This window comes from Corylus avellana, chromosome 6 (genome assembly GCF_965113065.1).
Source record: "Corylus avellana chromosome 6, dhCorAvel1.hap1.2, whole genome shotgun sequence".
In the NCBI taxonomy this organism is placed as follows: Eukaryota; Viridiplantae; Streptophyta; class Magnoliopsida; order Fagales; family Betulaceae; genus Corylus; species Corylus avellana.
The window spans coordinates 29243975-29268664 of record NC_142495.1 but is presented as its reverse complement, the minus strand read 5'-3'; the positions used below and the strand labels follow the sequence as shown (position 1 = coordinate 29268664).

The 24690-nt window shown below is 37.2% G+C and overlaps 1 protein-coding gene and 2 pseudogenes across 1 annotated transcript; all 3 read left to right on the top strand.

Moving 5' to 3' along the window:
- Window positions 1-7935: 7935 nt before the first annotated feature.
- LOC148585167 (LRR receptor-like serine/threonine-protein kinase EFR) lies at window positions 7936-13026 on the top strand (annotated as a pseudogene).
- Window positions 13027-14527: 1501 nt separating this feature from the next.
- On the top strand, window positions 14528-18301 carry LOC132188130 (uncharacterized; annotated as a pseudogene).
- A 2077-nt stretch (window positions 18302-20378) lies between these two features.
- On the top strand, window positions 20379-24309 carry LOC132188129 (putative receptor-like protein kinase At3g47110). Its single transcript, XM_088517406.1, has 2 exons — window positions 20379-23061; window positions 23840-24309. Exons 1-2 carry the CDS (start codon window positions 20379-20381, stop codon window positions 24292-24294), a joined length of 3138 nt encoding a protein of 1045 aa, XP_088373532.1. The 3' UTR covers window positions 24295-24309.
- The last annotated feature ends 381 nt before the right edge of the window (window positions 24310-24690 follow it).

The following is a 24690-nucleotide window of genomic DNA, read 5'->3' as shown; positions in this document are numbered from 1 at the left end:
ATTAAGTAAGCGATCATTTTCGAGAAATATTTTTTCATACAGAAATAAACAATAAAAATAGGCACTAAAAGGATAATTAGTAGATAATAAACGTAGTTACGTAGGGCTTGCTCGTTGCTACATAATAGATTGTCACGGTGTAAAGACATAATACATCACTTGTTCTGTTGTAAGACTTTTCTTCCGAAAACAAGACATTAATTGGAGAAACAAGCTTTCAGTGTACGTTCTGCCTGTCAGATTTTGTGACTTGTTTTCAAAAGTCTTACCGTGGGCCCACAGCAGTATGGCATCCTATACTCTTTGTCTTGTTTTTTTTCTCTCCCACCACACGTCTCTCTTTCTCTCCATCTATTGAGCTTCTTCTAGAAGCTTTGAGAAAAGGCTAGCTTTGTTTTATTTGAAGCCATTCGGTCATCAAGAAGGAGGAGAGGGCAGCAGCAACTTAAGCAAGAAAAGGAGAGAAAGAAGAAAAGAAAGAGTTGCCAAGAGAGAGGGACTTGTGTTGCAAAGAGAAGAAGGGATACACCATTTTTTTCCTTCATTTTGATCTCACTTTTGGAGTGCTTAAAGCTTAGAGAATTTTAGAGAATATTTTTCTCTTTTGTATCTAATTCTCTTTTGAGTGAAATTGGGGTGTATTGGGGCTTTTGGGTTTGAGTGGTTTTGTTTGTACTATTCTTTGTACTCCACTCTTTTGTTAGTGAATTTCTCCTGGATCGTCTCCGCCAGTGGATGTAGGCTTGTTAAACCGAACCACTTAAATCTTGGCGTCTTGTGTGGTTGTGTTTATTTTTCTATTTTGCACTTTTCTACTTTGTTGGTGATCTTGGAATTTGCATTTGTCACAACAAACTGATATCAGAGCTCGGGTATTTATTTTGCGGGATGGCTACTGCAAAATTTGAAGTAGAGAAGTTTGATGGCCAGAATAGTTTCAGCCTTTGGCGCATCAAGATGCGAGCTTTGTTACGACAACAAGGCTTGGCGAAGATTTTGGATGGCGAGGTGCCATCAACATCATCAACGGAGGAAACGAAGGAACTTGAAGAAAAAGCCCACAGTGCAATTTTGTTGTCTCTTTCAGATGGAGTTTTAAGAGAAGTTGCCGATGAAGAAACGGCCGCTGGACTTTGGAAGAAGCTGGAGAGCTTGTACATGAAGAAATCCCTCACAAACCGATTGTATTTGAAGCAACGGTTATATACCCTCAAGATGAAAGAATGTATGCCTCTTTGTGATCATCTTGATGACTTTAATAGAATTATTTTGAATCTGAAAAATATTGATATTAAAGTAGATGATGAGGATCAAGCCTTGATTTTGTTATATTCACTACTGGATGCCTTTGATAATTTTGTTAATTCAATGTTGTACGGTAGAGATACTATCTCCTTAGCTGATGTTAAATCTGCTTTAAATTCTATGGAGTTGAGGACAAGATTGAATAGTAAAGGTAGTGATAATCAGGCAGAGGGTTTATTTGTTAAGGGTCGTTCAGAAAATTCTTCTAATTTTAGAGGTCGATCCAATGAGAGGGATTCAGGTAAAAGTAAATCAAGAGGCCGATCATAGTCCAGGTCAAAGAAGAAAGTAAAGTGTTACTATTGTAAAAGGTATGGGCATTATAAATCCGAGTGTCCGAAGTTGAAAAATAAAGAGGAAGGTGACAGGCAAAGTTCCTCTTCTGTGGCTGGTGTTGTCGAAAGAAATTCTAAAGGTTCAAACCTTGTCCTTGCAGTTACCATTTCTAATGATCGTTCTAACAACAAGTGGGTCCTTGATACTGCTTGTACATTTCATATGTCCCCTAAAAGGGATTGGTTTACTACCTATGATTCAGTCAATGGTGGTTCAGTCTTGATGGGAAATAATGTCGCCTGCAAGATTGTTGGTATTGGTACAATCAGAATTAGGATGCATGATGGGATTGTGAGGACTTTGACGAATGTTCGACATATACCAGATTTGAAGAAAAATCTTATTTCATTGGGCACTTTGGACTCCCTTGGATACAAGTATTCCGGTGGAGGTGGAGTCATTCGGGTTAGCAAAGGCTCATTGGTTATAATGAAAGGTAACAAGGTTGATGGCCTCTACTTTCTTCAAGGTAGTACGGTAACAGGTTCAGCTGCTGTGTCTTCTTCAGATGATCCAGATTCAGACACTACCCGATTATGGCATATGCGGTTGGGTCATATGAGTGAGAGGGGTATGACAATCCTAAGCAAGCGGGGTTTGCTTTGTGACCAGAAAACAAGATCTCTTGACTTTTGTGAGCATTGTGTGTTCGGGAAACAGTGCAGAGTCAAGTTCAGTACAGGCATCCACAGAACTAATGGTACATTGGATTATATCCATTCAGATCTATGGGGTCCTTCTCAGGTTCCATCAAAGGGTGGTGCTCGATACTTTGTTACATTTATTGATGATTATTCAAGAAAAGTCTGGGTGTATTTTTTGAAGAAGAAAAGTGATGTGTTTGTCACTTTCAAGCAATGGAAGACATTAATTGAGAATCAGACTGGGAAGAAAATCAAGCGACTCAGAACAGACAACGGCATGGAATTTTGTAGTGGTGAATTTAATAAATTCTGCAAGGATGAAGGCATCGCTAGACATCGCACAGTTAGTCATACTCCACAGCAAAATGGAGTTGCTGAGCGGATGAACAGGACTCTCTTGGAGAGAGCGCGTTGCTTACTTTCAAATGCTGGGTTGTCTAGAGATTTTTTGGGCTGAGGCGGTCAATACTGCTTGCTATTTGGTCAACCGTTCTCCATCAACAGCCATTGATTGTAAAACTCCTTATGAGGTATGGTCTGGTACTCCTGCTGATTATTATTTTTTAAAAACTTTTGGTTGTCCTGCTTATTGTCATGTGAATGATGGTAAGCTTGAGCCTAGGTCAAAGAAATGCATATTTCTAGGCTATGCGGATGGGGTGAAGGGATATAGATTGTGGTGTTCTGATCCTAAATCACCTAAGTTTATAGTCAGTAGGGATGTTGTATTTGATGAATCTGCCATGCTTCACCCGAGAAAGGAGTCTATTGTCTCTACAGGAAAGGAGCAGGGTTTTAGCAAGGAAGTGGAGCTTCAGGTGGAGGCTTCATAGAGGGTGCGAGATAACACTCAAGATTAGCCTGTTACAGACGTTCATGATTCCAGTTCTGATGATGATGATCCACAAGAAGAGCAAGAGACCAGTATTGCGGCTGGTAGACAGAGGAGGCAGATTAGGCCACCTCAAAGATATGGCTATGCAGATTTGGTAGCATATGCACTTACTGTGGCAGATGACATTGCAGTCCAAGAGCCTTCCACTTACTCAGAAGCTGTCACAAGTAGTGAGTCTGCTCAATGGGTTGTTGCCATGAATGAGGAGATTGAGTCTCTTCATAAGAACCAAACATGGGAATTGGTGAAATTGCCTAAAGGCGCTAAAACTGTTGGTTGCAAATGGATCTTCAAGAAAAAGGAAGGAATCCCAGGTGTTGAAGATGCAAGGTTTAAGGCACGTTTGGTAGTAAAGGGCTATAGTCAAAGAGAAGTTATGGACTTCAATGAAGTTTTCTCTCCTGTTGTGAGACATAGTTCTATTCGTGTTTTGCTTGCCATGGTTGCTTTAAATGATTTGGAACTTGAGCAACTTGATGTGAAAACTGCATTTCTGCATGGTGAGCTTGAGGAAACCATTTACATGCATCAGCCAGAAGGGTTCATTGCTGAAGGTAAAGAAGATCATGTTTGTCAGTTGAGGAGGTCGTTGTATGGTTTAAAACAATCTCCAAGACAGTGGTACAAGCGCTTTGACAGCTTTATGATCGGACATGGTTACACAAGAAGTAGCTATGATAGCTGTGTGTATTACATGCAATTGTCTGATGGTTCTTTTGCTTATTTGTTACTCTATGTGGATGACATGCTTATTGCTGCTGAAAGCATGTTGGAGATTAAGAGATTGAAATCTATGTTGAGTGATGAGTTTGAAATGAAGGATTTAGGTGCTGCGAAGAAAATCATTGGTATGGAGATTCACAGGGATAGAAAAGCGGGAAAGTTGTACTTGTCACAGAAAAAGTACATTGAGAAAGTACTTGAACGCTTTGGTATGCATAATTCTAAATCAGTGAGTACTCCACTTGCAGCTCATTTCAGACTTTCAGCAGTGTCAGTACCACAGAGTGAGGAGGAGGAGTAGTTCATGTCACATGTTCCTTACTCCAGTGCAGTTGGAAGCATCATGTATGCTATGGTGTGCACTCGTCCAGATATTTCACAGGCAGTCAGTGTTGTTAGTCGCTACATGGCGAATCCGGGCAAGGTTCACTGGCAGGCAGTGAAATGGATACTCCGTTATTTACGGGGCACTAGAAATGTTGGTTTAGTCTATGATAGAGGCAGTGGTATCAGTTCCAGTGTTACTGGTTATGTTGATTCAGATTATGCTGGTGATTTGGATAAAAGAAGATCTCTGACAGGTTTTGTTTTCACTCTCTCGGGGTGTGCCATTAGTTGGAAAGCGACTTTACAGTCGACGGTTGCTTTATCCACTACGGAGGCAGAGTATATGGCAGCAGCAGAGGCAGTGAAAGAAGCTATTTGGCTCAGAGGTTTGGTTAGTGATCTGGGTTTGCAACAGGATGAGACTGTTGTATTTTGTGATAGCCAGAGCGCAATACATTTGACCAAAAATCAAATGTATTATGAGAGGACCAAACACATTGATGTCAGATATCATTTTCTTCGGGAGGTCGTGACACAAGGTGATATCATAGTGAAGAAAATTGCTTCGGCGGAAAATCCAGCAGACATGTTGACTAAGCCACTTCCGATCCTCAAGTTCAAGCATTGCTTGGGCTTGATTGGTGTTTGTCGTTTGTAATTACCCTTAGGGGTGTTGGAGGAGACGTCTTGAGGAGATTTGAGTTGAAGACTTGATGAAATTCAAGTCAAGGTGGAGATTTGTCAGATTTTGTGACTTGTTTTCACAAGTCTTACCGTGGGCCCCACAGCAGTATGGCATCCCATACTCTTTGTCTTGTTTTTTTTCTCTCCCACACGTCTCTCTTTCTCTCCATCTATTGAGCTTCTTCTAGAAGCTTTGAGAAAAGGCTGGCTTTGTTTTATTTGAAGCCATTCGGTCATCAAGAAGGAGGAGAGGGCAGCAGCAACTTAAGCAAGAAAAAGAGAGAAAGAAGAAAAGAAAGAGTTGCCAAGAGAGAGGGACTTGTGTTGCAAAGAGAAGAAGGGATACACCATTTTTTTCCTTCATTTTGATCTCACTTTTGGAGTGCTTAAAGCTTAGAGAATTTTAGAGAATATTTTTCTCTTTTGTATCTAATTCTCTTTTGAGTGGGATTGGGGTGTATTGGGGCTTTTGGGTTTGAGTGGTTTTATTTGTACTACTCTTTGTACTCCACTCTTTTGTTAGTGAATTTCTCCTGGATCGTCTCCGCCAGTAGATGTAGGCTTGTTAAGCCGAACCACTTAAATCTTGGCGTCTTGTGTGGTTGTGTTTATTTTTCTATTCTGCACTTTTCTACTTCTTTGGTGATCTTGGAATTTGCATTTGTCACAACACTGCCAAAAACACTTTTCACAAGCGTGTCAAGGACTCAAGAACTCGTGCTTTTAAAAAATGCGGTAATTACCTTTTTTTTTTTTTTTTTTTTTTTTCCTCAACAACTACAATGCATTGTCACTTTGTTTCCATGAATAGACAATCCTATTGTCTGACCCCATCAAACTACCATTTTGTGCCAAAAACCTTCATTCTATAAGTCAAACTCAGACAGTCAACCCATCACGTGCCATTTTGAAAATTTTTATCCCACCTTTTCTCCCATCAATTACAACGCATTGTCACTTTGCCCCCGTGAACTACAACGCATTGTCACTTTGCCCTCATGAACTGACAACCCTATTATGGGCAAAAGTGGTCGACCGCTGAGTTTAACGCCTTTAATTGATGGAAGGAGGATTTTGGCACAAAATAATAGTTTGATAGGGTCGAGCAGTAGGGTTGTCAGTTCATTAGGACAAAGTGACAATGCGTTATAGTTGATGGAAAAAAGGTAATTGCCCCAAAATTCTATCTTCATACACCCCTACCCCTTAAGTTAAGCGAGTCCTACGAAGAGCACACATAAATAATACCCTGTACGTATCTTGCTCTACCTCGCACAATATCTCACAAATACTGATATGCTTCCCTTCTCTCCATTCCAATGAAGCTTCATACCCGCAACTTATTACCTGCACTATGCACTAAATACCTTGGTGTCATTCTTCTCTTTTCTATAAGCCTAGCTACTATGCTTCCAACCTGCCGCTGCCGCTCCAACAAACGAGACAGATCGTTTGGGTTTGCTTGCTCAAATTCAAAGAAATGATACCCAATGACCCATTAAACATCTTCACCTCTGGGAATGATTCCATCCACTTCTGCAACTGGCACAGAATTACATGCGGCCACAAGCATCAAAGAGTTACGGGCTTGGACCTAAAGTTTTGGCCATAAATTTCTGTTAAATTACCAATTAGTTTAACACTCCATCTCACGTGTGGGCTCAAACTCCTTTTTAATAGGTAAGACCCAACACGTGGAATATTTAATTTAAATAGGGGTGAATTGACAGAGTCAAGGTTCGATCCCATGACCTTTGGCTCTGATTCCATGCTAAATTACCAATTATCCCAAAAGCTTAAACTGATAGGAAGATGCAAATTTAATCATTTAATCATTAGTTTAACAATTTCAAACCTTAAAGTAATTTCCAAATAATTCTTTCAGACCACAAGCACAAGAGCATCATAGGTAGATGACCTGCCAGCACAAGTAGACTTTCCGATAATCTTATTAGGATCAAAACACTCACCTAAGGGTTTCCACCTTATTTATGTCCACTGGTAATCTTATAAGTGAATTCGATTTTTTTTTTGCCTTCTAATGTTTTCAGAGCAAACGTTGTTTTTGTTTCTTGTATCTTAGAATTTTCCAACATGGAAAGTATACTCAACTTCTATTTTTGTAGGAAAATGGAGCTAGCTTTGCAAAGAAATGATCAGATTGCATAAAAGTCTTCTTTGTAAATGCCCCGTTGAGCATTGGCTTGACTGTTTGTGCGAGTATTTATTTTGTTGGAATAAATCAAACCCACTTTTGATGATCTACATGTTTAACTATTTTCCATGGTCTTGAGAGGGATTGACATGTTCAAAATTTTCTATTGGCCTCAAAAGTTTTGGAGGCTGATGATTATTCTCACAAAATTCATTGAGTGAAGCATCAACCAACTGATGACAATGATGATTTAACTCCTGCTTAGAAAGTTGCAAGTGAAATATATATTTTGTAAAATGTGTGAGAAATAATTGTTCTTTGAGTTTCTGCTGTAAATCCGTAATTTTTGCAGAGTATTTGTTGACATATTCTGCAGAAATAAAACTAATGGTTCCCAACAAAATACCATGCATAAAATAAAAAACAGAAAATGACAAAAAAAAAAAAAAAATCAGAATAGATCAAAGTAACACATTTTTTTTTCTTCTAAATTTTGTCCTTTTTTGTCTATCTTATGCAGGATATCATTGTCATTTTAATTCTAAGGATTGGGAACATTGCAAGTTGCAACTCAATGATAGAGCAATGGACATTTGAAAACAACATCAAGACATTTGAAAAAAAAAAAAAAAAAAAAAAGCTGGGCCAGACGTCCACTTCTTCTTGGACAAAGATTCGGCCGGCCGGCCAAAGACTTTGTCAACGTTAATTTAGCAGGCCAGGTGCAGGGGGGCTCCGCCGGTGTGTGTCAAGGACTCTAGAACTTGTGTTTTGAAACAATTTACCCCTACATATATAATACTCTGTATCTTGCTCTGCCTCGCACAATATTTCACAAATACTCTGCTTCCCTTCTCTCCATTCCAATGAAGCTAATTCATAACCGCAACTTTCGTGCACTATGCACTACATACCTTGGTGTCATTCTTCTCTTTTCTGTAAGTGTAAGCCTACTTTGCTTCCTACCTACCACTCTTGCAGCTGCCGCTCCAACAAACGAGACAGATCGTTTGGGTTTGCTCAAATTCAAAGAAATGATACCCAACGACCCATTTAACATCTTCACCTCTTGGAATGATTACATCCCTTTCTGCAACTGGCATTGAGTTACATGCGGCCCCAGGCATCAAAGAGTTACGGCCTTGGACCTATCTGGCTTTACTTTAGTTCGATCCATATCACCTTACGTTGGCAACCTCAGCTTTCTTCGGGTGCTCAACCTCTCCGACAACTTACACGGCGAAATTCCACAACAAGTCACTCATTTGTTCCGCCTGCAACATCTCAATCTTAGCATTAACTTGTTAACGGGGGAAATTCCAAGCAACTTCACCAACTGTCTTAGCATTGACTTGTTAACGGGGGAAATTCCAAGCAACTTCACCAACTGTCCTGAACTCAGATTCTTGGACTTCCAAAGGAATAATCTTACTGGGAATATTCCTGTTGAACTCGGCTCTTTAAAGAGGCTTGTGTGGCTTGACGTTGCCTCAAATCATTTGACGGGAGGCATCCCACCTTCTCTGGGAAATGTTTCTTCACTCCAAGTACTTCACTTTTCGCTTAATTATTTCGTGGGAAATATTCCAGATGAAATAGGCCATTTGCAAAGGTTAGTTTACTTGGGAGTTGCGGAAAATGATATGTTTGGTACGTTCCCTTATTCCCTTTACAATATATCATCTTTGAGGACCATTTCAGTTGCACTTAACCGACTTAATGGCACTCTTCCAGCCAACATAAGCCTCACTCTCCCTAATCTCCAATATTTGTCCATAAATACTAATCAATTCCCTGGTCCAATCCCAGTTTCACTATCCAATGCCTCTCGGCTTGAATATCTTGATCTCACCTGAAACAATTTCGTTGGACAAGTTCCAACTGACCTAGGCAACCTGCTAAATCTCTCTGTTTTAGGTGTTGGTGGAAATAATCTTGGAAGTAATTCAGCCAAGGACTTGGATTTCTTAACATTTTTAGAAAACTGCACCAAACTTGAAAGGCTAGGGTTTTTTTATAACAATTTCGGAGGCAGTTTACCTGATTCTATAGGAAATTTGTCGAAGCAACTCAGTGCTTTATATATTTATGGCAATCAAATATCTGGAATTATTCCTGTAGCATTAGAGAATCTCATCAACTTAAGTTTTCTCGTCATGTATGAAAACTTGTTCACAGGACCCATTCCCACTTATTTTGAAAAGTTACACAATCTGCAAGGATTGTATTTGTATGGAAACAGATTGTCGGGACCCATACCATCCTCGCTAGGGAACCTCTCTCAATTGGTCGAACTTTTCCTATCACAGAACAAATTGGACGGAAGCATTCCATCAAATTTTGGAAACTTCAAAAGTTTACAGTACTTAGATATTTCAGAAAATAACCTTAGTGGAGCCATACCCAAAATGAGTTTTTCTTCCCAATTACTAGGACTCAACTTATCACACAACTCATTAACAGGCATCCTACCAACGTACGTAAGCAATTTGAAAAATATTGTGGATTTGAATGTCTCCGAAAACAATTTGTTTGGTGAGATTCCTACAACCATTGGAGATTGCTCGAGTTTGCAGAACCTTTACTTGCAGGGTAATTCATTAGAAGGAAACTTACCTCCATCACTGTCTTCCTTGAAAGACCTTCATTACGCAGATCTTTCACGAAACAATTTTTCGGGAATAATTCCTAAAGATCTACAGAAAGTTTATGTTCTACTGTATTTGAATCTTTCATTCAACAATTTGGTGGGCGAAGTACAAACCGAGAGAGTCTTCCGAAATGCAAGTGCAATATCAGTGATAGGAAATAAAAAGCTTTGTGGAGGTATCACAGAACTAAAACTACAAGTATGCGATGTCAAAGTTATTAAGCAAGGAAAATCCCATATATTCAAATTAACTGCCATAATTGTTAGTGGGGTTTTATGTTTTATTCTATTTTCATCATTTGTTATCCTTTATAGGAGGAGAAAATCAGAAAAAGAATCATCTTCTACACTCCCCAAAACCAACTTTCTTTCAAATGTTTCATACAAGGAACTCTATCAAACTACTGACGGATTTTCTCCTAGCAATTTAATTGGATCTGGTAGCTTTGGCTCTATATATAAAGGAATTCTTGATCAGGAAAAAAGGATAGTTGCTGTGAAAGTGTTGAACCTTCAACAGAAAGGAGCTTCCAAGAGTTTCATGGCTGAATGCAATGTGTTAAGAAATATACGGCATCGGAATCTTGTGAAGATCTTAACTTGTTGCTCAAGCGTGGACTATAACGGCAATGAATTCAAAGCACTAGTTTACGAATTCATGGCAAATGGAAACTTAGACAAGTAGCTGCACCATGATAGAGAGAATGAAAGTCCATAAAGATATTTGAACCTCCTTCAAGGACTAAATATTGCGATTGATGTAGCTTCTTCACTATATTATCTACATTATCATTGCGAAACACCAATCATTCATTGTGATTTGAAGCCAAGCAATGTTTTTGTTGACGATGACATGATTGCTAAAGTAAGTGATTTTGGTTTGGCAAGGATCCTCTTTGCAACAAATGATGATTCTCAATATCAAACTAGCACAGTCGGAATAAAGGGTACTATTGGCTGCGTTGCTCCAGGTACATCACTACTTCGATCTTAAATCCTTTAAATCATGATTTTGTTCAAGTTGCAAAGTGAAAATTCTATATACGACTCCAAACGACACCTATTCTGAATGTATAGGTGTTTCACACAATATTATGCGGAAATAGATCTAACCTAACAAATAATAATTAAACAAAAACAGATATGCAATGAACAATAAAGAACACATATATTTTGGTTATGAAGAGAAAACCAATTAGAGAACTCTCTAAAAGTAAAACCTCTCCGGGGCAGCCAAACCCAGGAAATCAACTAACTCAGTAAAAGAATAAAGGATTACAAAAAGTTCACACTTACAAAACCTTTGCAATTGACACGATCTTGTATAAGACAAGCGACCCACTTGCCTTCTACCGCAGTAGCCCTTTCCAGAGACAACTGGCACAATCCTTCTACGTGATCTCCCTTCACCGGAACTCCGATTGACTTCACTTCAACAATCAACAAATAAACACAAACGATCACTCTAAGAGAGAGAACAGACTCTCTATATCACAGACTCTCTTAGTACACGACGGCGAATTCTAGATCAGAAATTCGTTCCTCTCTCTTCCTATAAAGGTGTATTTATAATAGTCCCATCATCCCTAGACCTAGGAAAGAGTTTATATTCATTTAAAACTGTTACAGGTACGCGGCTTCCGGACGGGAACATGTGCCGTCCGGACGGGACAACAAAACACAGCCAGAACGTGGTTTTAACACATGGCCGTCTGCAATCTCGTCCGGACGAGATTGCACACGAGTCATTTTGCCCCATCTTCGTAGTCTTCTCTTTATGGCCCGTTTTGACCTAGTAAACATTGGAATTAGCTAAACCTCGTGAAACATGACTTTGTAGATCCTGGAGTTAGCTTTCCAACGCCGTAAAGATTGCTCCAATCAGAGGCCTGAAACTCAAGATATGACCTTTTTAGTAAAAGTCGTCCGGACAGGGTTCAGACGAGGCTCTCGGGAATTCTTGTTTATCGAGCTCGTCCGAATGGGATTGCAAACGAGATTGTAGACGAGGCTCTCGGGGAAAATATAATTCTTTGAGCGTCCGAACGGCACTTCTTCTCGTCCGAACGGTAATTGAATGGATGATGAATCTTGGCACTTTTTGGTCACCATTTTGCTTACCGAATTAAGCCAACAAGAACTTACAAAAAGTATTACTAACCGTCTTTTTACTATGCTCTCTATCTTATTCTGATAACATGTCCATTAGATATATATATATATATATCAAATTTATATGTTGGCTAATTAACAAGAAGGGGAACATGTAAACCCTGCTATAAAAATGGTGAGAACAACTTTTTTCAAAATTAAACCGGTCTTTTGTATACATTGCTTGAAAATATTGTTCACATATAGTATTTAGGCTTTGATAGAGACTAATAAGGCGTGCATATATAAGAAAAGACATGCATAGCTGTGTTGGACCAGACAATATGCGGATTATTTTAATTGAAGTATGGGATAAATTACGGGTACAAGGTTTAGACTTAAAACTTATTTTAAATTACCATTTATCCCAAAAAATTGAGTCGATAAGAAATTGTGAATTTTAAGTGTTTAAATTAATATTTTAACATACTCTTTAGTTTGTCCAACAAATAAGTTAAAACGAAGGAACGATAATGATTAGTTGATATGATTATAATACTGACCTATTTTACTATCCAAAATTCCAAAACATTTCACGAATTCTAATTGTAGAATACAGACTATTTTTCACATTATTTTCTAAGACTAAATAAAATATGTTGCTTCTAAATATAAAATCCCAACTCTTTTAAATTATGTATTAAATTGCTATTTGAAATCATTACCATGTTAACTTTGTGTGTGAAATACATGAATTACAGAGTATGTAATGGGTGGTGAGGCATCAGCACAAGGAGATGTCTATAGCTATGAAATTTTTTTGTTGGAGATGTTCACAAGAAAGAGACCCACTGACAAAATGTTTAAAGATGGTTTCAACCTTCATAACTTTGTTAAAATAGCATCGACAGAAAAACTTGTTCAAGTTGTAGACCCAAATCTTCTCACAAGAGAAGTGGAAGATTTAGAAGTGGCAACAGAAGTAGATGACTATAACAACGATGATCACAATGATATTGAGGTAGTAGAAGAAAGAGTCCTTATTGAGAACCTAAGCCATATGAATTCTAATGTGCAAAAGTGCCTACTTTCAATTTTCAAGATCAACCTTGCTTGTTCATTAGCAGCGCCAAATGAAAGAATGAAGATGGAAGATGTCACCAGGGAACTACATCAGATCAAAAATGATTTTCTACAAGTCAGGATCCATGAATAAGGACCAAGTAAGGTAAGGCACTACAAATTTTGATTTATAAGTTTATCGAATGATAGACAAGTAGACTTTCCAGCGATATTATTAGGATCAAAACATTCATTTAAGAGTTTTCACCATGTTTACGTTTGATTTGTGATCCATTATAATTAATTGCCCAAATTGCATACAATTCGTGTAACCTCATAGCAAGGAGAAGTGTAGGGCCCAATTATTCTCGGCCGAGAGAGCCCAAACCCTAAGTTGCCCAAGGCACATACGCCCCACATATGTCCTCATGGTGGCTACCCAAATTCAATGCAATTTGGACAATCAATTATAAGATATCTTAATTCTTTAAGTCCACTGGTAACTTTATAAGTGATTTGATTTTTGTTTCCTTATGTTTTTTGAGCAAAAGATGTTTTGTAGGAAACGGAGCTTTGTGAAGAAGTATGGTTGCAGAAAAGTCTCTTTTGTAATGCCCATGTTTTTTTTTTAGTTGCTTTTTAAAAATTTGGACGCTAATGACCCGAATGCTTGTAGTGTGTTGAGCTAGCATTGGCTTGGCTGTTTGTGCGCGTATGTGTTTTGTTGGAATAAATCAAACCGACTTTTGATCTACATGTATTACGAATCTTTATTCTATATATATTTCATCAAGTCTAGTTTTAAAATTTACAGAAAAAAATGTTCCATTGAATATTAATTATGATTGCAAGGAAATACATCGTCCATGAGACCAGCAGAGTCATTTTGTGATGCAATGGATGTTAGTGAGGCAAATCACGTGTGTAATGTGTCTCTAATGCGAATTGTGTATGCTTAATTTTAATTGACTTATACTTAAAAAAAATATAAATCAATAATATAAAATCAGAAAATATTCTAAATATATTCTAACAGGCATGAGGCATGATTTACTGTGTAGGCAGCCAACACGTCATCAAGTAGACGAGGATAAGCAAACCAAACCAAACCAAACATGTGAATGATTTAAACACCGTAATATATTAAAAACCTGTCCAAATTAACCTTATTATAAAGATGTGTTGCCCATTTCTACAAAGAAAAAAAGATATATAATCATGGCCCAGACAGAATGGTTGAACAGATTTATATTGAAAGCAAAAGTCAACAATTCCTTATTTTGTTTATTTTGTTAATTAATGCTAACTCAAGTTGAAACTCAAAGATACGACAATTGCTTTGAAAGGCATCCTCTCAACGACCATTTTGTCTCCTACTCACCTCCTTCAAGTCAAATGTACCTTAACAAGATATGCAGCCGCAACAAGCTTATTAGAATTGAATAGAAACACTTATTTCACTTCTCAGCCAATGATTTCCATACTATTATGTCGTTTCATGCCATACTGGTCTCCAATAGTGGCTCTTGGTAATGGTAGCTGGATATATATTAGATGGATGAAGTTGACAAGAATTCTCATAATGTTCTACATCTTTCTCTACCTTGTTCCAATATTTCACCTCCTTCAACTTTCTCTGCTTCTCATAATGTACTATTGCTGCCGCTCTAATAAATGAGACAGATCGTCTGGCTTTGTTCAGATTCAGAGAATTAATAGCAGACGACCCGCATAACATCTTGAGCTCCTGGAATGATTCTATCAACTTCTGCAGATGGCAGGGGATTTCATGTAGCCGTCAGCATCAAAGGGTTACAGCCTTGGACCTACAAGGCTATGTTTTGCGTGGACCCATATCACCTTTCATTGGCAACCTCAGCTTTCTTAGGTTGTTTGATCTCCAAGACAACTTCATATACGGCAAAATTCCACAACAAGTTACTCATTTGTTCAGACTGCAGAATCTCCTTCTTAGCAATAACTCGTTGACAGGGGAGATCCCGAGCAACTTCACCAACTGTTCTGACCTCAGAGTGATGGACTTCACGAGGAATAAACTTACTGGGAACATTCCTAATGAGCTTGGCTTTTTGAAGAAGCTTGAGATGCTTCAGATTGGAGGAAACAATTTGACAGGACGCATCCCACCTTCCTTGGGAAATATTTCTTCTCTCCAAGAGTGTTAGGAAATTAATCCTATTTTCCAAGACCTGTGAGATGTGAAAAATAAGAAGAATGCGGAATAACAAAGATAAGCAATCACACACGACACAAAGATTTAAGTGGTTCGGCTTAACAAGCCTACATCCACTGGCGGAGACGACCTGGAGAAAATCCACTATCAAAAGATGGAGTACAAAAATAGTAGAGACAAAATCACTCAGATCCCAAATCTCACTATCACACAAGAGAGATTATTCCTAAAATAGAATGCAAAAGACAGATGTACAAACTCTTTTTTTGCTGGAACGGATGGCGGCTGATCTCTATTTTCTTCTCTCACTCTGCAGCACCCTTTTTTCTTCTAATCACTTGTTTTTGGCTCCTCCAAAAACCACCAAGAAGAAAACACCCTTGCTGCCCTTGTACCTCCTTCTCTCAAATTCTCTCTTTTTTCTCCTCCCTTTGGTGCTTCACGTTTTTGGCACACACACAAATTCACCTTGTGCTTTGTTCCTTATATAGAAGCTTAACTCTCCTTTTACATGTTGGTCTAGGACTTCTACTATAAGTCAAACAAGGAGTCCAATTACACATAGGAGAATGACTTCAAAACAAACTTGGACAAAAGTCTCCTAAACCCAAAAGGAGTAGAGAACTAGTGGGGCCCACGTGTGATGGGTGGCAAGTCACACCTAACACAAGAGCTATCCTTGGCGCTTAACAATTTTGTGGGAAAGATTCCAGAAGAAATAGGCCGCTTGCAGAGGTTATCTTTCTTCGAAGTGGTGGGCAATAATCTGACCGGTAAGATCCCTTATGCCTTTTACAATATATCAACAATGAGCATCATATCAACTGCAGTTAACTATCTTAGTGGCACTCTTCCAGCCAACATAGGCCACACTCTCCCTAATCTCAAAATTTTGTCCATCTCGACCAATCAATTCTCTGGTCCAATCCCACTTTCACTGTCCAATGCTTCTAAGCTTCAAGTGCTTGCTTTTTCCAAAAACAATTTTGTGGGACAGGTTCCTACTGATCTGGGAAACCTGCCAAATCTTTGGTGGCTAGGTGTTGGTAGAAATAAGCTTTGAAGTTATTCAACTAGGGATTTGGAATTCTTGGCATATTTGGAAAACTGCACCCAACTGGAAATGCTTGATTTTTCAAATAACAAATTTGGAGGAAGTTTATCCAACTCTATAGGAAATTTGTCGAGGCTTCTTAGTCAACTATATCTTGATGGCAATCAAATATCCGGAATTATTCCATCAAAATTAGAAGACCTCGTAAACTTAACCACCTTAAACATGGCACAAAACCTGTTCAATGGCACAATTCCCTCTTATTTTGGGAAGTTTCAAATGCTGCAGGGATTGGGTTTGGATGGAAATAGATTGTCAGGACAAATACCAGCCTCTATAGGCAACCTCACTCAAGTGGTTGAACTTTTCTTATCACATAACAAATTGGAAGGAAGCATTCCATCAAGTGTTGAAAATTGCAAAAATTTGCATGAGTTGGACATTTCACAAAACAACCTTGGTGGACCCATACCCAATATCAGTATTTTTCCCAATTACTAGAACTCAACCTGTACTAACAATAAGGAAAACGACAGACACTGCTGGAAAAATGGCAGGGCTGCTTTTCAGAACTAGTTTCTTCTACAACTGAGGAATATTGGTCCCATATATCATATATGATTTTAAGGCTTTGATAGAGATTAATAGGTTGTGCTTAGAACTTGAGCACTATTTAACAAGTCTCAAATATGAGAAAATAATGGCACATTTCCTTTGTAAGAGAAGAATACATTGAGATAAGGATCAAAAGCTGAAAAGTGAAAATTCAAACCAAAAGAAATTTTCAAGATCAAAGAAGACTTAATAGGTACATCTGAGAATGAATGTTGGTTAAGAGGAGACAAAAACAGTAAAGAAGAAGAATATTATCTTTCATCTTGTGTTTTGTGTGTGTAAAGATACTTCATTGAATTGTCATCTAATAAAGAATTAGGTCATGGATAACCAATACATGCAGCCAAGGCTTGTTGGAAAGCCTTTATCTAGTACTTAATTGGTCCAGCAAATAAACCAAAACCAAGGGAAGAACATAATTAGTTGATCCTTATCATTAATATTAATTTTATCTTCCCATGCCACATGTACCAAGCAAGTATGAAAATTGATCCCCTTTATCATGCAATTTCCAAAAAAAATTAGTTCTGATTTTGGAATGCAGGCATCACTTTATTTTCCAAATATTAACTAAATTTTGTTTCTAGTTACTAAATCCTAGATCTTTTAAAGTATGCATTAAGCTGCTATATGAAATCATCGTCACATTACCTATGAAATCTATTGATTGCAGAGTATGGAATGGGTAGTGATGCATCAAAAGAAGAAGATGTCTATAGCTTTGAGATCTTCGCATTGGAACTGTTCACGGGAAAGAGGCCTATTGACAAAATGTTTGAAGATGATTTCGACCTCTATAACTTTGTTAAGATGGCATTGTCAGAAAGACTTATGCAGATTGTAGATCCAAACTTTCTCACAAGAGAAGTAAATGAAATGTCAATGCCAATAGAAAACGCTAGTTACAAGTATGATCATCGCGATGATATTGAGGAGGAAGAGGAAAGTCACATTGAGAACCTAAGCCGGATGAATGCCAATATGCAGAAGTGTTTACTTTCAGTTTTCAAAATCAGTCTTGCTTGTTCATTGGAATCACCAAAGGAAAGAACAAATATGCAGGACGTCACTAGGGAACTACATCGAATCAAAAATGCTTTTCTAGGTATTGGATATGGACCAACTCAGGTACTGCAACACATTTTAATTTAGAAGTTTTGGCCAGTGATAGATAAATCATAGAGTGATTGAAGACTATCCTAAGTATTGTATATGGGCTTTGAAGTTCAAACCTTTAAGTTTTCAAATAATTCTTTTGGACCTCAAGCATAAGTCTTACTTAGGTATACAATCTGCTAGCACAAGTAGATTTTCCAGGGCTCTTACTAGGATCAAAACATTAAATTAAGGTTTTCACCTCATTAAAGTCCACATGTACCTCTTATTAGGACTAAAACATTAAACTACCGAAATTTCCATCTTATTTTAGTTAACAGGTGGGTTTTACTTCCTAATTCTTTTAGAGAAGAAGTTGTTTTCTTTCTACTGTATTATGGGAATTTCCAAACATTCTAACATATCAAATATAATTAACTTCTGCTTTTGCAGGAACATGGAGCTTTGTGAAGAAATTAGATTGCAGAGGAGTCTCTTTCATAATGCCCCCATTGAGTATGTTGAGTATAGGCTTTATTCCAACAAAGTACTTAAATTAGAACATTTGTAAGTGATCAACATGTTTAAGACATTCTTAAAAACATGTACTAAGCAAATTGTAACATGCAAAATATATGCTAATGAGAATAATGTCAGTAGCTATAAGACAATATTACACCTTTGAATCAAGGCACATTTTGTAGCATAAAGAAACTATCAGCCCTAGATATATATTAGTCGATCTGGGGGGTTATTCTCTGCGGGTGTATCTTCTCTGAGGGTGGTACTCTTGCCTTCTTGGGCCAACCCAGCCTTCTGATGTTCTTGGCCGCCGCGGACTTGCGTTGGACTAGCAGCCTAGCGTTTAGTGAGGGAGAAATGCAACCAAAATGGCTTTGGACTTTGGAGTCGAGAACCAAAAGTGCAAAATGGATCAGACAAGTGAATTGGTTCTCACAAATATACAAATTTTGACGTCTACAATATAATTCACAAATTTCCCCAAAAACGAAATTCTAAGGACAACATTAACATTGTTTGATAAGATTTTATTAACAGTTTGAAATTTTGTTAAGGGCTAACAAGTTTAAGAAGATTTTGTCACTTAAATACATTATTTGTTATTGTTTATTCCTTTTATTGAAACCTGTTTTTATTTATTTATTTATTTTTGATAATTATTAGAATATGCTAGTAATTTGATTAGAATACTTCATTTCTATTTTGAATTATAATCATTTTCTTATATATATAATAAAAAATTATATATATTAAAAAACAAAAAAAATATTTTACTATTATATTGTATTATTTTAGTTTTGCTCCTCCTCATATCAAACCATAACTCCGTCACTGTGTGGAGAGAGAAATAATATATTTATGAGATTGATGTATGAATAGTGCCCGCTACATGTAAAGGTGAATTGTTCACAAATGCAAAAAAAAAAAAATATATATATATTTTGTATTTGAGATGCATAATCCAATATAGAGTAAAAAATGGCTAAACCATTGTTAATGCTCTTAATTAGGGGTAATATATTGATAAAGGGTATCCAAATTTAGGTACTAAAGTGAATTTTTTGCTTTTTCTGAATTTTGTCATCCCTCGGCCAATATCCTAAAGACTTCGAAAACACTGCCTGGGGAAGAAAATTTGGGATTCTCAATTAAATTTACCGTCCAAATTGTGCACAGTTTGAGGGGATCCTCATCAAAAGATTTAACCCACTTCATACGTCGTTGAACTTTTAGTCGTGATTGACCCGGTAGGGAGAAAGAATTTAGCGTCAAACGTGATACAATACCAAACCCAACTAAGGTTTGTCTTCTAAATTTTTCTTTTTTTTTTTTTTTTTTTTTTTTTGTTGCCAATTTTATATTTTTCTGAAGACTTGAAAAATTTAAAATTGGCAAGGGGTGGAACGGAGGATGACTGGGCGAGAGGCGAGATCTTCCTTTGGTTTCTATATATATATCTTGAAAACCCTAGCAATGAAATTAAAGAGCAGAAAATTTGAAAAATAAAATATAAAAATGGGTTGATTTGATTTAACGACTGATGATCTTTTATTGATCTGCTTCCAAATTTACAGAAGACAAGTGATAAATAAAGATAAACATGCATGCTTTCCTTAAACAACTCCTTAGTTTTCTCATGAGATAACTCTTATTAGCCAAATCCTAATTACACGTGATAATAATAATAATAATAGAATAACGTTGCTATCAAAAAGACTTCGGTAGGAATCGTTGGATGACTTTCAAGTCCTACATGATTGAATATTTGTGGATGACTTTGACAAATAACATTCAAGTCCTATTAGATATGATTGCATATTAATTTGTGGATGACTTTGACAAATAACATTCAAGTCCTACATGATTGCTATTTTAAAAGAAGAATCCAAGAACGTACATCGATCGTGTCTTGAAAATTGGCTATAGTAAATTCGATCACACCATAAATTCAAGTCCCTGTATCTCACTCTGCCAGCTTCCACCAATATTAATTCACCAACTTTCTGCTTCTCTCCATTACGTACCAATGAAGCTTCATAGCCGCAACTTATACCTTGATGTCATTCTTCTCTTTTCTATTATAACCCTACTTCGCCAGCAACCTATCACTGTGGTTGCTGCCCCTCCAACAAGCGAGACTGATCGTATGGCTCTGCTCAAATTCAAAGAAATGATAACCAATGACCCATTTAACATCTTCACCTCTTGGAATCATTCTATCCACTTTTGCAAATGGCACGGAATTACATGCGGCCGAAAGCATCAAAGAGTTACGGCCTTGGACCTGCGTGGCTATACCCTAAGTGGATCCATATCACCTTACATTGGCAACCTCAGCTTTCTTAGGTTGGTCAACCTCTCAGACAACTTCTTACACGGCGAAATTCCACAAGAAGTCACTCATCTATTCCGGCTACAACTTCTCAGCCTTCGCAGTAACTTGTTAACGGGAGAAATTCTAAGCAACTTCACCAACTGTCCTCAACTCAGAGTCCTAGACTTCAAAGGGAATAATCTTACTGGGAATATTCCTGTTGAACTCGGCTCTTTAAAGAGGCTTGTGAGGCTTGACGTTTCCAGAAATCATTTGACGGGAGGCATCCCACCTTCTCTGGGAAATGTTTCTTCACTCCAAGCACTTGGCTTTTCGCTTAATAATTTCGTGGGAAATATTCCAGATGAAATAGGTCATTTGCAAAGGTTAGTTTACTTCGGAGTTGTGGAAAATGATATGTTTGGTACGTTCCCTTATTCCCTTTACAATATATCATCTTTGAGGACCATTGCAGTCGGAGGTAACCGACTTAATGGCACTCTTCCAGCCAACATAAGCCTCACTCTCCCTAATCTCCAATTTTTGTCCATCAACACTAATCAATTCTCTGGTCCAATCCCAGTTTCACTATCCAATGCTTCCCAGCTTGAATTTCTTGATCTCAACCAAAACAATTTCGTGGGACAAGTTCCAACTGATCTAGGCAACCTGCTAATTCTCTCTCTTTTAGGTGTTGGTGGAAATAATCTTGGAAGTAATTCAGTCAAGGACTTGGATTTTTTAACATCTTTGGAAAACTGCACCAAACTTGAAATCCTAGATTTTTCTGCTAACAATTTTGGAGGCACTTTACCTGATTCTATAGGAAATTTGTCGAAGCAACTCAGTGCTTTATATATTTATGGCAATCAAATATTTGGAATTATTCCTGCAGTATTAGAGAATCTCATCAACTTAAGTCTTCTCTCCATGGATGAAAACTTGTTCACAGGACCCATTCCCACTAATTTTGGGAAGTTTCAAAGGCTGCAAGGATTGTATTTGGATGGAAACAGATTGTCGGGACACATACCATCCTCTCTAGGCAACCTCACTCAATTGGTCGCACTTTCCTTATATCAGAACAAATTGGAAGGAAACATTCCATCAAGTTTTGGAAACTTCAAAAGTATTCAGTACTTAGATATTTCAGAAAATAACCTTCGTGGAACCATACCCAAAACAATTCTTTCTTCCCAATTACTAGGACTCAACTTATCATACAACTCATTAACGGGCATCCTACCCATGGAACTAGGCAATTTGAAAAATATTTTGGAATTGGATGTATCTGAAAACAATTTGTTTGGTGAGATTCTTACAACCATTGGAGATTGCTTGAGTTTGCAAAACCTTTACTTGCAGGGTAATTCATTTGAAGGAAACTTGCCTCCATCTATGGCTTCCTTGAAAGACCTCCATTATGCAGATCTTTCACGAAACAATTTCTCAGGATTAATTCCTAAAGATCTACAAAAAGTTTCCATTCTATTGTATTTGAATCTTTCATTTAATAATTTGATCGGCGAGGTACCAACGGGAGGTGTTTTTCGAAATGCAAGTGCGATATCAGTGGCAGGAAATAAAAAGCTATGTGGAGGTGTTCCAGAATTGCAACTGCAAGCATGCGATGTCGAAGTTATGAAGCAAGGAAAATCCCATGTATTCAAATTAACTGCCATAGTTGTTAGTGGGGTTTTATGTTTTATTCTATTTTCATCATTTCTTGTCCTTTATAGGAGGAGAAAATCAAAAAAAGAATCATCTTCTACACTCTCCAAAACCAACTTTCTTTCAAATGTTTCATATAAGGAGCTTTATCAAACTACCGACGGATTTTCTCCTAACAATTTAATTGGATCTGGTAGTTTTGGCTCCGTATATAAAGGAATTCTTGATCAAGAAAAAAGGATGGTTGCTGTGAAAGTATTGAACCTTCAACAGAAAGGAGCTTCCAAGAGTTTCATGGCAGAATGCAATGCGTTAAGAAATATACGGCATCGTAATCTCGTGAGGATCTTAACTTGTTGCTCAAGCATGGACTATAGCGGCAATGAATTCAAAGCACTAGTTTACGAATTCATGGCAAATGGAAGCTTAGACAAGTGGCTGCATCATGATAGAGACAATGAAAGTCCACCAAGATATTTGAACCTCCTTCAAAGATTAAATATTGCAATTGATGTAGCTTCTGTGCTACATTATCTTCATGATCATTGTGAAACACCAATCGTTCATTGTGATTTGAAGCCAAGCAATATTCTTCTTGACAATGACATGATTGCTAAAGTAGGTGATTTTGGTTTGGCAAGGATCCTCTCTACAACAAATGATGATTCTCAAAATCAAACTAGCACAGTTGGAATAAAAGGTACAATTGGCTACGCTGCTCCAGGTACATAACTGCTTCGATCATAAATCCTCTAAATCATGATTTTGATTGAGCTGAAAAATATCACTAGTTTTCTTTTTACTATGCTCTACATATTCATTTTTGCCTTGTCGATATTATTTCCTTAAGGCTCTCCATACTTATTATGATAGCATGTCCATTAGATATATCAAATTAATATGACGACTAACAAGAAGGAGAACATGTAAAACTGGTGAGAACAACTTTTATAAAAATAAAACTGGTCTTCGGTATACATATTGCTCGAAAATACTGGTCAGTTATGATAGTTAGGCTTTTGATAAAGATTAATAGGTCGTGCATATAAAAAAAAAGGCATGGCATAGCTGTGTTGGACCAGACAATATGTAAATTTTTTTAATTGAAATATGGGATAAATTACGGGTACAAGGTTCAAACTTAAAACTTTACTTTGATATTATTTAAATTATTACTTATTCCAAAAATTTAATTTGATAAGAAATTGTGAATTTAAGTGTTTAAATTAATACTTTAACATAAACAAATAAGTGAAAACGAAGGAAAGACGATGATAATTAGTTGATATGATTCTAATACTGACCTATTTTATTATCCAATATCCCAAAAAATTTCACGAGTTCTAATTGTAAAATACAGACTATTTTTCACATTATTTTCTAGGACTAAATATAATATGTAACTTCTAAATATGAAATCCCAACTCTTTTAAATTATGCATTAAACCGCTATTTGAAATCATTACCATGTTAACTTTGCGTGTGAAATATATGAATTGCAGAGTATGGAATGGGTGGTGAGATATCAACACAAGGAGATCTCTATAGCTATGGGATTTTTTTGTTGGAGATGTTCACAAGAAAGCGACCCACTGACAAAATGTTTAAAGATGGTTTCAACCTTCATAACTTTGTTAACATGGCATTGCCAGAAAAGCTTGTACAAATTGTGGACTCAAATCTTCTCAAAAGAGAAGTAAATGAATTAGCAGTGGCAACAGAAGAAGATGACTACAACTACAATGATCACAATGATATTGAGGCAGTAGAAGAAAGTGTCCATATTGAGAACCTAAGCCAGATAAATTCTAACGCGCAAAAATGTCTACTTTCAGTTTTTCAAATAAGCCTTGCTTGTTCATTAGAATCGCCAAAAGAAAGAATGAACATGGGAGATGTCACAAGGGAACTACATCGGATCAAAAATGCTTTTTTAGAGGTTGGAAGCCATGGATAAGGACCGAATAAGGTAAGGTAAGGTACTAAAACTTTGATTTAGAAGTTCAGCCAATGATAGACAATCCATAGAGGGACTAAAGTTTTGGCCATAAATTTCAAACCTTAAAGTTTGCAAATAATTCTTTCAAACCACAAGCACAAGAGCTTCGTAGGTAGATAACCTGCCAGCAAGTGTAGACTTTCCGATAATATTATTAGGATCAAAACACTCACCTAAGGTTTTCCACCTTATTTATGTCCACGTGTAATCTTATAAGTGAATTCGATTTTTTTCCCTTCTAATGTTTTCAGAGCAAACGTTGTTTTTGTTTCTTGTGTCTTAGAATTTTCCAAATTTTCCAACATGGCAAATATACTCAACTTCTACTTTTGTAGGAAAATGGAGCTTTATGAA

Excerpts from the sequence above, each read along its gene's own strand:
- LOC132188129 (XM_088517406.1), top strand. The coding sequence starts at position 20,379 with ATGAAGCTTCATAGCCGCAACTTATACCTTGATGTCATTCTTCTCTTT. Across the intron at positions 23,062-23,839 it reads AATTGGCTACGCTGCTCCAG|AGTATGGAATGGGTGGTGAG; the intron begins GTACATAACTGC and ends TATGAATTGCAG.